Below are 14,102 nucleotides of genomic sequence, written 5' to 3' on the forward strand. Positions count from 1 at the left end.
TTTTTTTTTTTTTCTTAGAATTAGCATCATTATGATTGCAGCAGAATTAAAGACCCATCAAATAAAGAAAAGGCGAGTCCATAACTTATTCCTTGAGCAACTAAGGCTAACTGTTTTTAGCCTAACTTCATTAACATTTGTTTTATTTTGTGTATGGGGAAATTATAACATAAAGAGACACTGTTGTATGTATTTCTTAAATTAGTCAGTATCTTGCATTATCATTTATTAATTTTTTTTATGTAACCAAATAAGAAAATGTAAAGCTAACTTGTTTTCATACTGTCTTTTGCTCTCTTGGGTTGCAATCCTCCCAGGTTAGAAGAAAGGTTAGTGACCAGGTCCATATGTACATTACTCAGTTACATCCTTCTTACTTTGTGATTCAGAATACTTATGTTTACATCATAAATGTTGCATTGCTACTGTAAGTGAAGCAAATACATACTGTGGCATTCTGGTATGGCATTACCCATTAGGTTTATGAAAAATGATCTTGTTATCTCTCGATTTTTAGGCAAAGCCTCCTCGGCCAGAGAAACCTGCAACTGTTTTGGCTAAGAAGGGATCTCCAACAAGCTCAGCAGACATCACACCCACTGGCACCCTCAACAAATCAGGTAGAGCAGTAGATTTCATTCCAGTGATCATGATATGAATGAAACTGACATACCACATGTCATGATAGGAGAAAAATCTTTGTCCTTCATAATTTTTATGACAGATAAGTAAACCAACAGGTATTGTATCTTTTGGTATTGTGTACCACAGAAGGAGGTAAATGTGTTAATTGTGTTAATGTTTCGTAGGCAAAACATGCTTTTTACAGTCCCCTTTGCTGATTCACTGCACTTTCTCAATCATACTGACATCCAAAGTTTCCATCTACCATTTTGATATTGCTACTTTCTCTGTCATTTATTGCTTCTCCGTATCATTGTATGCTCTTTCCTTGTAATTTTGATACTTAGTGATAACACTAGTACAGGAAGATCTCCAAATTGAATATCCATTATCTAAAAGCATTCAGAATTCCAAATGGCTCAAAATTTTCCAAAGGTTGACTGTCCATTTTCTGTGCACTGCCGTAGCACACTCCACTACTTTGTCATTATCCTCCCATTTTGAATTCAAGACATAGAACTGAGTTTTTCTCCACCTGGTAATGGCATTCAACGTGTGTACCAGCAGTAGTGGTTAGTGTAGTGGTGCAAAGAAGTATGTTCTGCTTACCATTACGTAGGGAGTTGAAATTCTGCAAAAATCAGAATATGGTGAGACATTGCATAGTCTGAGGGTGTATTACCAGGGATAGAACTGGATGATCAGTGCATAAGATTCTTAGAGCAAAAGAGTTTCCTTACACAGCAAGAAATTATGAGTGTGCACTTTATCGGAAAGGAGCTAATCAAGAAAATGACTCCTCAAGAAATGTTTAAGAAGACCTCAAAGTTTTGTACACATCTAAAAGCTGCAAGTTCAGTCCCTCACTTAGCTGAAGCTATGCTAAAGTGAACTGTCATACACATCAACACCAACTCTTACATTATCGAAATGCAAGACCCGCCTCCTGCTTCTATTGCCTCAGTCTCAGTTGTGTCTGATGTTTACCCCCCAGCTCTTCATCTTTTGTGTAATTCCCAGACTCTACCATAGTGTACGTTACACTTATTTGGAGTGGAAATAAGGACAGATTTAGTTAGGTACATCCTGTCCTCCTGAGGATTTAGGGCACCTCTTATTCCTTTCCTCATGAAGGTTTAGGATGCCTTTGATTCCTTTGATCAGATATTTCTTTTAGCTTAAGGATTTAGCAGTATCTGTTTAACCTAGTTACAACAGAGCCAGCTTCCAGAATCTTTGGGCACTTCTTTGAGTATTTGATAATTGAAACTACAGAAATTGTTCACTACAAAGGACATTTGTACATTGTTGATGGTAGATGCATAAGCTAAGCACTTTTGCAAGATTTACATCCTCATTTTAGGTTCTTTGTAGACAACTGGTGTAGTGTGTCAGAGTTATTGGGCTAGAACCCCATCCCCCCTGCTGTTATTGTTGCTGTATTTGGAACTGTCTGCATTTATCCCTTCAGGTGACTCAAGTATCCTTTTCCCACTGCAAACACTTAGTTGCCTATCATTAGTAAAGTCAACCATGTATATTATATATATGATACCTACTTTTATTTTGATAACAAGAGGATAAACCGTATTTTGTTTTCCATATTTGCCCTCTTTTTCCCACCTTTTTTTAGTCAGCCTCTGGAACAGAAGAACAGCAATTCCTCCTGCATACATCCTTTCTCTAGCCATCATATGTAATGCATTGAAACCAGAGCCCAACATTCACAACAAAGTCCCACACATCGTTCAGTGGTCCTCCTGACAGCTTCATAAGCCCTGTTCAACGTATTGACAGCATGTCACACCTATGCTCTACATTGCTGTACTCCACTCTGTCCCATGTATGTCTTTCACTCTTTTAAATGTTCAGGCCATGGTAATTCAAAACCTCCCTTCATCCCTCCGTTATCTTCTTGGTCCCTTTTCTCCTTGGTCTTTCGACATATGGTTTTTCTTTCCTCCCATATTCTCTCTGTGTGTTTAAACCATTTCAGCTGCCTCAGTAAAACTGCTCCTATTACTAAATTTTACTCTCTCACTGTCATTCATTGCACAATCAATTTCCTCACATGATAATCTGCCCCCAAGCATTTCATTTCCAGCACGTCCACCCTCTTCTTTTCCTTTGCATTCAGTGCTGAAGACTCATCCATACAACACTATTGGGAATACTATTCCTTGAAACATACCTCTCTTTGCCTCTCCTTCCAAACACTCCTTGGTGCATCCAGGACCTTATCCCTCACAGTCCCTCATTATGACTCGCTTCAGTTCCTGTAGATCCATCTGCTCCTATGTCTGCTTCCAGTTACGTATAACACAACTTATCTAAATTCTTCCCATTCAGACCCTCTCTCAGACCATCTTGTCTTGTCCCCCCCTGTAATACCTCATTAATTTTGTTCACATATTTTCCCGTTTTAACACTCTCCCATACTCAGACACTAGCTTTTTGATTTGGCCACTAGAGCCATGTCATCTTACAAACAGCCATTGACTTCCCTTCCAGAGCTGCCACCCCCTGTAGCCCTCAACATCTCCAAAGCATTTGCCATTGTGTGGCATAAATCTTTGTTTTTTAAACTTCCATCCCTCCTTTAGTTTTTCCACACCTATAGGCAGACCATTTGCATAGATCAAGAAGAGTAATGGTTCCAGATCAGAAACCTGCAAAACTCCACTGGTGTCCTAAACCCACTTAGAGAAGGCTCTTTATCATGCATAGTTTGTTTCCTTCCACTGAGATAACTTTCTGTCTGTCAGAAGAGCATTTTTTTTCTTCTAAGTGATTCAGTCTCTTGATTTGTCTCCCATGCAGTACTTGCCATATTCTTTATGCCAGTCCAGATACAAATAACCCACCACTCTTTTCTTTTGTCGAAGATAGAGCTAATTTTTTTCTTGTTAATCTAAGGGGTTTGTTACACATGACCTTTCCCTAAAACATTACTGTCTTTCACTTAGATGATTTCTCCACTACAGAAAGTCATCCATTTGGTTTATGATTATCATCCCTAGAACCTTACAGATCACACTCATTAGTGAGAATGTCTGTAGTTCAGGGCCTGTTTTCAGTCCCCTCTACTAAAGAAGATATGATGTTTGTCTTTCTCCATTCCCTTATCACTTTGCCTCTTGCTAGTGTTATATTGGACACAGTTTCAGGGGATTTATGTAGTTTATTTGCTCATGTCTTCAGCACATAGTGAAATTTCATAAGGACCATAATCTCTGAGAGGGTCAAGACCTTTTAGTATTCTGGTAATAACTTTTGAAATACCAAGCCAACATTGCTTTCTTTACCGTTGAAAAGTTATGTTGTATGAGCTGCCAAGAGGAAAAAAATTTGCTAGATATCTTATTGTTTTTTAACACCTTCCCATTCCATCTTGCATGTTGAAGCTATAGTGTCATTCAAGTGCAAATGCACTTTTGATCTTGTTATTCAATTCTTCACATATCCTTGCATCATTCTCTGGAATTCTTTCCTCTGAATCCCTCAGCTTGATTGGCTGCTTTTTAACTAACAGTTGACTCCTGATGAATGGATGGAAAGACTTTGGATGTCCTCCTGCCTTGTGTGTGTGTATTTTGTGCATGATTTTATAATGATTTAGAGATTAGTTTTTAGCAGATCAGGGTGATAGGCATTATATTTCTTATTAGAGTTAAAAGAGGCTGTTAATTATTTTCACAACTCATTAAGCAGAAACTTTCCACCTGTCTCTGTGTCTTTCCAGTACAATTCTTACTGGAGTTCAGTAAGGTGGCATCAGTATAAACTCCATGAGTTTTGATAAGGGGGATCCAAGTATTTTTTTGTTATGTGCGGCTGCTCAGTGTTGCTCAGGTAAAACATTTATGGTCAGTCTGTGTATGGCATAAATTAAGCTTTTTTTTCTGTTTACCAGATCATGAATATATTCTATTTAGTTAGTAAATGCTGAGAACTGGCAGTCTTTGCAAAGGTAGCATAAGATTGGATGAAGCTCTGTCAAAAGGTGCACCAGTTGTCCAACTTTGTAGTGATTAGATATCTTATCAGTAAACAGACTGGGGTTGGGTGTTGGTGATGGTTGTGGTTCAAGTCCAGAAATTGTAGTGGTTCAGTGTACTGCCATGGGATTTTTCTTTATCAAAAGTTGTTGATAGGTGAGCATTTTGTAGTGTACTAAAAAAAAGAGATATTGATCAAACCAGATATTATCTTCAGGTATACCTTGCTACATGAGAAAATGGAGGCATTCTCATGTTTGATAAAATAGTAGTGGCCTGATAATTGCATTGTTTTGGAATGACTCTTACTCACAGAAACTGTTGCGATAGAAAACTATTTATATTATATGCAAGCTTTGTGTTTAGTAAATGCTTCGTTTTGGAGCAGATGTGCCTGACTTACTAATGGAAATGAGAATGTTGAAAGTGAGCTTTTGGTATGAAATAGTGTATATATCTTTCACCTTTATCTCCTTTCCCGTTTACACTGGATGGATTAAATACATACATGCATTTTTTGCGATTATTCATATAGAAAACTTGGCCACACATCTCATGCCACAAGTTTTTAGAGGGCTGTAATGCCCTGTTCCTTCAGGTAAACTTACTACCCTAGTAAACTGTTTTATAACAGAGGAGATTGAGGAAGTTTTAACTACAATGCATAAAGTAAAAGGGACACAACTTGCATTTAACTTGAGAATATGGAGACAGAATCACTGTCATGTTCATTATTAATGAGGAACATTATCCCTTTTATATTAACAAAGGACAGTACCCCTGCTACAGCTGGAATATCGTGTCGTGTACTGTATGCAGGTGGCTCAGGATACAGCTTTATATAAGTACAAGAATGTTCATGCTAAATCAGATTGCTCTGTATGATGACATAAGTTAACAGGAAGCTAGGTACTGTGCACAAAACTTACATGAAGTGATACTCAAAATATTATGTAGACTGGAAATCATGCATTAGATTATAGTCGAAACATTAGTAATTATGTAAACAGTGGAAATCATGCTCTAGCTAGAATAATATTCAGAGCATTAGTAATTATTAATTCATGCATTAGGTATGAATATAACAATGAGAATTATGTAGAAAAAATATATAAGGTATGCAACTTACTATAATCACTGATTGTAAGATGTTTGACAGCATAGTGATCAGGATTTCAGGATCTAGATTAAGTTTTTCTCTTATCTTTTTCATTTATATAGGTAGTTATTTGTTCATGCCTGATTTTAGAACCTACTGAAGACGTTTGTATTGAAACCATTGATAGATAATGCAATCAGCAGTATCATTAACTAAGTAAAGGATCAGTTATTTTGAACCAGTTATTTAGGTACACATCTAGCTTTTGGTCAAGGGGAGCCAGTTATCATATTGCTCCTATAGTGATGAACAGTTTAAAACAGGGTTTTATGAATGCATTGTGTGATCATGACCCCTAGCGGTTTTGAGTTATATAGGCGATTAATGCTATCACTAATATTAGTCAGATTCTTGTAAAACTGAATATAGCTGTTGTACAGAAGTAAGTTTATTATGATACTGGCAACCAGATTTGAACGAAAATAAACATATGATATTTGAGAATATAGAATAGCTGATAGCAATATAATCAATGGAGTTTTTTTATGAAACAAACCAGTTTGCTTTTGTGGGAAGAGAAAATTTCATCATAATAAATAAATTTATCCCTGGGGATAGGGGAGAAAGAATACTTCCCACGCATTCCTCATGTGTTGTAGAAGGTGACTAAAGGGGACGGTAGCGGGGGGCTAGAAACCCTCCCCTCCTTGTATTTTAACTTTCTAAAAGGGGAAACAGAAGGAGGAGTCACGCGGGGAGTGCTCATCCTCCTTGAAGGCTCAGATTGGGGTGTCTAAATGTGTGTGGATGTAACCAAGATGAGAAAAAAGGAGAGATAGGTGGTATGTTTGAGGAAAAGACCTGGATGTTTTGGCTCTGAGTGAAACGAAGCTCAAGGGTAAAGGGTAAAAGTGGTTTGGGAATGTCTCGGGAGTAAAGTCAGGGGTTAGTGAGAGGACAAGAGCAAGGGAAGGAGTAGCACTACTCCTGAAACAGGAGCGATGGGAGTATGTGATAGAGCGTAAGAAAGTAAACTCGAGATTGATAAGGGTAAAACCGAAAGTTGTTGGAGAGAGATGGGTGATTATTGGTGCATATGCACCTGGCCATGAGAAGAAAGATCATGAGAGTCAAGTGTTTGGGAGCAGCTGAATGAGTGTGTTAGTGGTTTTGGTGCACGAGATTGGGTTATAGTGATGGGTGATTTGAATGCAAAGGTGAGTAATGTGGCAGTTAAGGGAATAATTGGCATACATGGGGTGTTCAGTGTTGTAAATGGAAATGGTGAAGAGCTTCTAGATTTATGTGCTGAAAAAGGACTGGTGATTGGAAATACCTGGTTTAAAAAGAGAGATATACATAAGTATACATATGTAAGTAGGAGAGATGGCCAGAGAGCGTTATTGGATTATGTGTTAATTGATAGGCGCGTGAAAGAGAGACTTTTGGATGTTAATGTGCTGAGAGGTGCAACTGGAGGGATGTCAGATCATTATCTTGTGGAGGCGAAGGTGAAGATTTGTAGAGATTTTCAGAAAAGAAGAAATAATGTTGGGGTGAAGAGAGTGGTAAGAGTAAGTGAGCTTGGGAAGGAGACTTGTGTGAGGAAGTACCAGGAGAGACTGAGTACAGAATGGAAAAAGGTGAGAACAAAGGAGGTAAGGGGAGTGGGGGAGGAATGGGATGTATTTAGGGAAGCAGTGATGGCTTGCGCAAAAGATGCTTGTGGCATGGGAAGCGTGGGAGGTGGGCAGATTAGAAAGGGTAGTGAGTGGTGGGATGAAGAAGTAAGATTATTAGTGAAAGAGAAGAGAGAGGCATTTGGACGATTTTTGCAGGGAAATAATGCAAATGAGTGGGAGATGTATAAAAGAAAGAGGCAGGAGGTCAAGAGAAAGGTGCAAGAGGTGAAAAAGAGGGCAAATGAGAGTTGGGATGAGAGAGTATCATTAAATTTTAGGGAGAATGAAGAGATGTTTTGGAAGGAGGTAAATAAAGTGCGTAAGACAAGGGAACAAATGGGAACTTCAGTGAAGGGGGCTAATGGGGAGGTGATAACAAGTAGTGATGATGTGAGAAGATGGAGTGAGTATTTTGAAGGTTTGTTGAATATGGTAGATGATATAGTGGCAGATATAGGGTGTTTTGGTCGAGGTGGTGTGCAAAGTGAGAGGGTTAGGGAAAATGATTTGGTAAACAGAAAAGAGGTAGTAAAAGCTTTGCAGAAGATGAAAGCCGGCAAGGCAGCGGGTTTGGATGGTATTGCAGTGGAATTTATTAAAAAATGGGTGACTGTATTGTTGACTGGTTGGTAAGGTTATTTAATGTATGTATGATTCATGGTGAGGTGCCTGAGGATTGGCGGAATGCTTGTATAGTGCCATTGTACAAAGGCAAAGGGGATAAGAGTGAGAGTTCAAATTACAGAGGTATAAGTTTGTTGAGTATTCCTGGTAAATTATATGGGAGGGTATCGATTGAGAGGGTGAAGGCATGTACAGAGCATCAGATTGGGAAAGAGCAGTGTGGTTTCAGAAGTGGTAGAGGATGTGTGGATCAGGTGTTTGCTTTGAAGAATGTATGTGAGAAATACTTAGAAAAACAAATGGATTTGTATGTAGCATTTATGGATGTGGAGAAGGCATATGATAGAATTGATAGAGATGCTTTTTGGAAGGTATTAAGAATATATGGTGTGGGAGGCAAGTTGTTAGAAGCAGTGAAAAGTTTCTATCGAGGATGTAAGGCATGTGTACGTGTAGGAAGAGAGGAAAGTGATTGGTTCTCATTGAATGTAGGTTTGTGGCAGAGGTGTGTGATGTCTCCTTGGTTGTTTAATTTGTTTATGGATGGGGTTGTTAGGGAGGTGAATGCAAGAGTTTTGGAAAGAGGGCAAGTATGCAGTCTGTTGTGGATGAGAGAGCTTGGGAAGTGAGTTAGTTGTTGTTCGCTGATGATACAGCGCTGGTGGCTGATTCGGGTAAGAAACTGCAGAAGCTGGTGACTGAGTTTGGTAAAGTGTGTGAAAGAAGAAAGTTGAGAGTAAATGTGAATAAGAGCAAGGTTATTAGGTACAGTAGGGTTGAGGGTCAAGTCAATTGGGAGGTAAGTTTGAATGGAGAAAAACTGGAGGAAGTGAAGTGTTTTAGATATCTGGGAGTGGATTTGGCAGCGGATGGAACCATGGAAGCAGAAGTGAATCTTAAGGTGGGGGAGTGGGCAAAAATTCTGGGAGCCTTGAAGAATGTGTGGAGGTCAAAAACATTATCTTGGAAACCAAAAATGGGTATGTTTGAAGGAATGGTGGTTCCAACAATGTTGTATGGTTGCGAGGCATCCAGGGCATGTGAAGCGTCTGGGTAAACCTTGGAAAGTTCTGTGGGGCCTGGATGTGGAAAGGGAGCTGTGGTTTCGGTGCATTATTACATGGCAGCTAGAGACTGAGTGTGAACGAATGTGGCCTTTGTTGTCTTTTCCTAGCGCTACCTCACACACATGAGGGGGGAGGGGGTTGTTATTTCATGTGTGGCGGGGTGGCGATGGGATTGAATAGGGGCAAATAGTATGAATTATGTACATGGGTATATATGTATATGTCTGGGCGTGTAAATATATGTATACATTGAGATGTATAGGTATGTATATTTGCGTGTGTGGACATGTGTATATACATGTGTATGTGGGTGGGTTGGGCCATTCTTTCGTTGTTTCCTTGCGCTACCTCGCTAATGCGGGAGACAGCGACAAAGCAAATAGATAGATAAATATAATAAACTTGAGTCATTCTTTTGGAAGGTGATGACATTGATGAGGTTGTTTTAGTAGTCACAAGTATAAGTGCTTGAAACGGTTAAATATACATGGATATACATTTAGTTTTCTTTTCAAGGAATTGAAAGGACTAGAATTATTGTAAAACTGTCTTAATCATTTGCACATCCTGATTCACTTAGAGAAACAGATGGATTTGTATGTGGTATTTATTGATTTGGAGAAAGCATATGACAGGGCTGATAGAGGTGCCCTTTGGAAGGTCTTAAGAGATTCACTTAGAGAAACAGATGGATTTGTATGTGGTATTTATTGATTTGGAGAAAGCATATGACAGGGCTGATAGAGGTGCCCTTTGGAAGGTCTTAAGAATAAACATATGGACTACTGGCAATCATAACCATTCAATCTCACTGTATCATATGTAACACATTACAATTCTTAAATCACACTGCCCATTCTTTGTAACTAGATTTTCCTGCTGTGAGCACTATGTGCTAGCCCTGCCTTTTGGCAAAATATTAGGAGCAGTAAATAGAAGTAGTAGGTAGGAACATTCAGGTAGGATTATTTGGTAGAACATTAGGTAGAAGCAGTAGGTAGGAGAGTTAGATACAAATATTCATTAGGAACATTAGATTGGAGCCTCTGCGAACACTGCGCTAGACTTGCCCTATCCCAGTGGTCTGTTAAGGGTGAGGCACTAAACGCTGAGAAGTGGCACTGAAGTTTTTATAGTTATAGAGACTCTGTTGCTGTGGCTTACCTTTTGAGGGAGTCCCAGTTGGAACAGGCATCAGAGTTACAGATAGATAGAGGGAGGAAAGCTGCTGGAAGTTTTTATCACTGGTGTAAGGCACATGTAAGAGTAGGAGGAGCATAGAATGACTAGTTCCAAGTTTAGGTTAGTGTGGCAGAGTTTTTGATGTCACCATGATTGTGTATGGATGGGATGATAAAGGAGGTAAATGCAAATCTTGGAGAGAAGGGCAAATATGCCATCTGTAGGGGATGAGAAGGCCTAAGAAGTGAGTCAGTTGTTATTCGCTGCTGATGCAGCACTGGTGGCAGATTTAAGTGAAAAACTGCAGATGGTGTCTGAGCTTAGAAGAGTGTGTAAAAGGAAGAAGTTGAGAGTAGTGTTCAGTAAAAGCAAGTTTATTAAGTTGAGCAGGGTTGAGGGACAGGTTACATTGGGTGTGAATCTGAATGGAGAAAAATTGGAGAAAGTTAACTGCTGTAAATACGAGAGTGGACATGGCTGTGAATGGAACCATGGAAGCAGAAGTGAGTCAGAGTTGATGAAGGGTAAAGGTTTTAGGAGCACTGGTGAACGTGTAGAAAGAGATATCAGGGAGAACAGAAAAGGGTGCGTTTGAGGTAGTACCAACAATATTATATGGATGTGAGGCATGGTCTTTACAGGAGGTTGTGCAGAGGAGGGTGGATGTTTTGGAAATGAAATGTTTAAAGAGAACATGGGGTGATGTGGTTTGATTGAATAATAAAAGGGCAAGAAAGAGATGTGGTGATAGAAAAGAGTAGGTGAGAGGGCTGAAGAGGGTGTGCTGAAATGGTTTGGACATATGGAGAGAATGATTAAGGAAAGGTTAACAAAGAGGTTATATATGTCGGAAGTGAAGGGAACAAGGATGATCGGGACACTGAATTGAGGATGGAAGGATGGACCGTTAAAGATTTTGAAATGATTGGGGCCTGAACATGCAGGAGGGTGAAAGGTGCGCACAAGATAGAGTGAATTGGAATTATGTATACAAGAGTCAGTTTGCTATCATGGACTGAATCAGGGCATGTAAAGTAGCCAGGGGAAGCCATGGAAAGGTCTGTGGGGTATGTTTGTGGATAGGGAGCTGTGGTATTGGTGCATTACACATAACAATTAGAAATTGGATGTGAGTGAATGTAATCTTTCTTCATCTGTTCCTGGCGCTATCTTGCTAACGCAGGAAATGGCGATCAAGTGTGAAAAAAATATAATCATGATTCTTATAAAGTAAGTTTATTGTATATTGTATAGTTTAATGGGGGCTGCCCCCATTGCCAACCCCCACTTGAATTCATCCCTGACATGGCTTCTTCCCTGTTTCTTTCTAATGAGATCTTCACACCACATTTCCTTTTCATACTTTCATTCTTTACTCTTTTTGTTTTCATGATTTGAGTTGTACTGTGGAAGTTATCCCTCTTAGCTTGTATGATTTTTTTTTCTTTTTATGTATCCTGACCCATATAAGTATACAAGATTCTTAAGAGCACACTCTGTAATTTGATTCTTTCCCTGTTTGCCAGAGTTTTCAGAGCATCACCAATATTTCTACCTTCCAAAATTCTCTCGTACCTGTTTGTTTCAAGTAATGGGAGACTAGGGTTAAAAGTAGTCTGTTATATGAAAAGGTTGGAGTATACCAACGATATAGGAAAAATCAAACAAGGTATTGCTGAGCTCATCAGGAAGAAATGTAATGAGGAAATGGAATCAAATCTGATCTTTCCTGAAGGGTACATGGTAGCAAGGAAGGAAGTAGAAAATAGGGTAAGAGGAAGTTTTGTGCAGTGTAAAAGAAAACCTCAAGCTCCAGGAATTACCACTTGATAATGGTCCTCGTAGGCAGTATGTAATTGGAAAAGTGACTGTGAAATAAAACTATGTAACTCTTTTGTGAGTGTAGAATATTTCAGAATGACTTTGCTAACCAGAATAGATATCAAATGAAATAATGAAAGCACATAGTGAGTGAAACAAGAAGTTCTTATAATTGGTGTTTTACTTACACCCTAAAGTCTCTATCCTGGCATTCCAAACTCTTGCATTTCCTATAATCTAGCACTTGTAAGGGTGCTGGTGCTCAGTGAAATGGCAATTGTGTTTGTAGAATTCACCCCTCTGCTCTCCAGGCACTGCCCAGGTATCCATGCATTGCCAAGATCCATTGTTTGTTCTATTTTGAAGTTTTTATTATAGCTAATTATGTTAAGCATGCAACAATGCAAGATTTGTTTAAGAAGGCATCAGAACATCGTCAATGTCCAATTACAGTATTTCCAAACCAAGTCCTTTGTCTGATACTCCTGAGCCTGAGCTAAGTTTCAGTTTCCGTAAGTGGACGTCCACTTTAGCTCTTATGATGGATGAAATGCAAGACCTACCTCTTGCCTCTCCAGAAGCACCAGTCTTATTACAGCAAAGTGACATTACTGTTTTCTCAACCTCATCTGGGACAGATACCACCTACCAGCACTTTAATTTCAGTATAATTGCCTATTGCTACCTTAATGAGAATTGTAAATTTTGGTACTAGAAATGAGAGAAAATATTTGGTATAATTAACTGTAGGTCTGATGTTGCTTAAAGGTTACATAGATTGAGTAATATCTTGTTCAATGTACTTTCCTGTCCCCATAGCAGTGCTGATACCCATAATCCAATGAAGACCATAATTCAGCAGCTACAAAGTCCTCCCAAAGTTTATTGGATTTGAGATGTTGGAGTGTTCAGAGAGTTGACCAGAGACACTTGAATTAACATAGGGAGAGTAAATATTGTAAATTATACACTTGCTTTGAATTTGTCTTGGAATACTGCTTGTTCCATTATTTTACTGAGTGCAGTAGAAGCAGAGGCATATATGGGGTCATCATACTGTCAGTGGGCTGAACTAGTGCATATTAAGTAGTCAAGGTAAATCATGGAATAATAGGTGAGGCTATAGTGTGGATGTTGGGCTCTGGTTTCAGTGCATTGTACATAACAGCTTGAGAGTGTTAGTATGTAAATGAGGTTGTTGTGCATTCCTTCCTGATGGTATCATGTTAAGGCTGAAGAAGTAATGAACTATACAGAAAATCATCACATCTTCTGAAAATTAAGAGAAATGCTTTAAAGATCAGTTTTTGATTGTATCTTGATAAGAAGATAAAGCAAGAATGCATTGATAACAAAGTACAGGCTCCTTTAAAATATAATTTACACATGCTTGCTTACAGACAAGGAGCCTCCCCCACCACTTCCTGAAAAGAAAGTGCCGGCACCACCACCTCCAGAAAAGAAGCCATCGAACCTCTCAAACTCAGTTCCAGACACTCATGAAATTTGTGCCACTCCAAAGAACACTACAGAGGCAGACATGCCAAAAGCAAACAAGAAAACTGCTGCTAAGGGTGAGAGCTGGTATAATTAACGAAATATATAAAGCTTTTCCTATCCAATAGGATTTCAGTAAACACATTCTATCTTTTATTGAGTATCTAGTAAGCTGTCCCTTCATCAGCATACATTTGTTCAAGCTTGTGTTTTTCACAATAGAACCCACGTTTGCTCTTTCATTTTATGTTACTTTCCTACCTGCTCCTACCCAACTCAGTCATTCACCTGTGGATTAAGTTGATGTTACTTAAACAGGCCTGATGAGGATAAGGGGGTCTCTGCTCCATGGTCTGGGATCAGTCAAGGAGTGCTAGTCTGAGCTCTTCTTTCAAATCCAATTAATCCTATTTTAGATGTAAGGCAAAACCCCTTGTCCTCAGTTTGTCATTATTACATGATACACTACATGAATTTTACATTGTTTTGAGCTCATTTCTACTCTGAT

At 38.9% G+C, this 14,102-nt stretch overlaps 1 protein-coding gene across 16 annotated transcripts in view; it reads left to right on the forward strand.

Moving 5' to 3' along the window:
- Nucleotides 1-14,102, forward strand: part of LOC139754741 (SH3 domain-containing kinase-binding protein 1-like) — a 270,667-nt gene that overhangs the window by 235,383 nt on the left and 21,182 nt on the right. For all 16 annotated transcript variants that reach the window (XM_071672472.1, XM_071672474.1, XM_071672476.1 and 13 more), the window contains 2 exons: nt 518-620; nt 13,498-13,671. In XM_071672472.1, the coding sequence (XP_071528573.1) occupies nt 518-620; nt 13,498-13,671 (277 nt within the window). The remainder of the gene's footprint in view (nt 1-517; nt 621-13,497; nt 13,672-14,102) is intronic.

Source organism: Panulirus ornatus, chromosome 17 (genome assembly GCF_036320965.1).
Source record: "Panulirus ornatus isolate Po-2019 chromosome 17, ASM3632096v1, whole genome shotgun sequence".
NCBI lineage: Eukaryota > Metazoa > Arthropoda > Malacostraca > Decapoda > Palinuridae > Panulirus > Panulirus ornatus.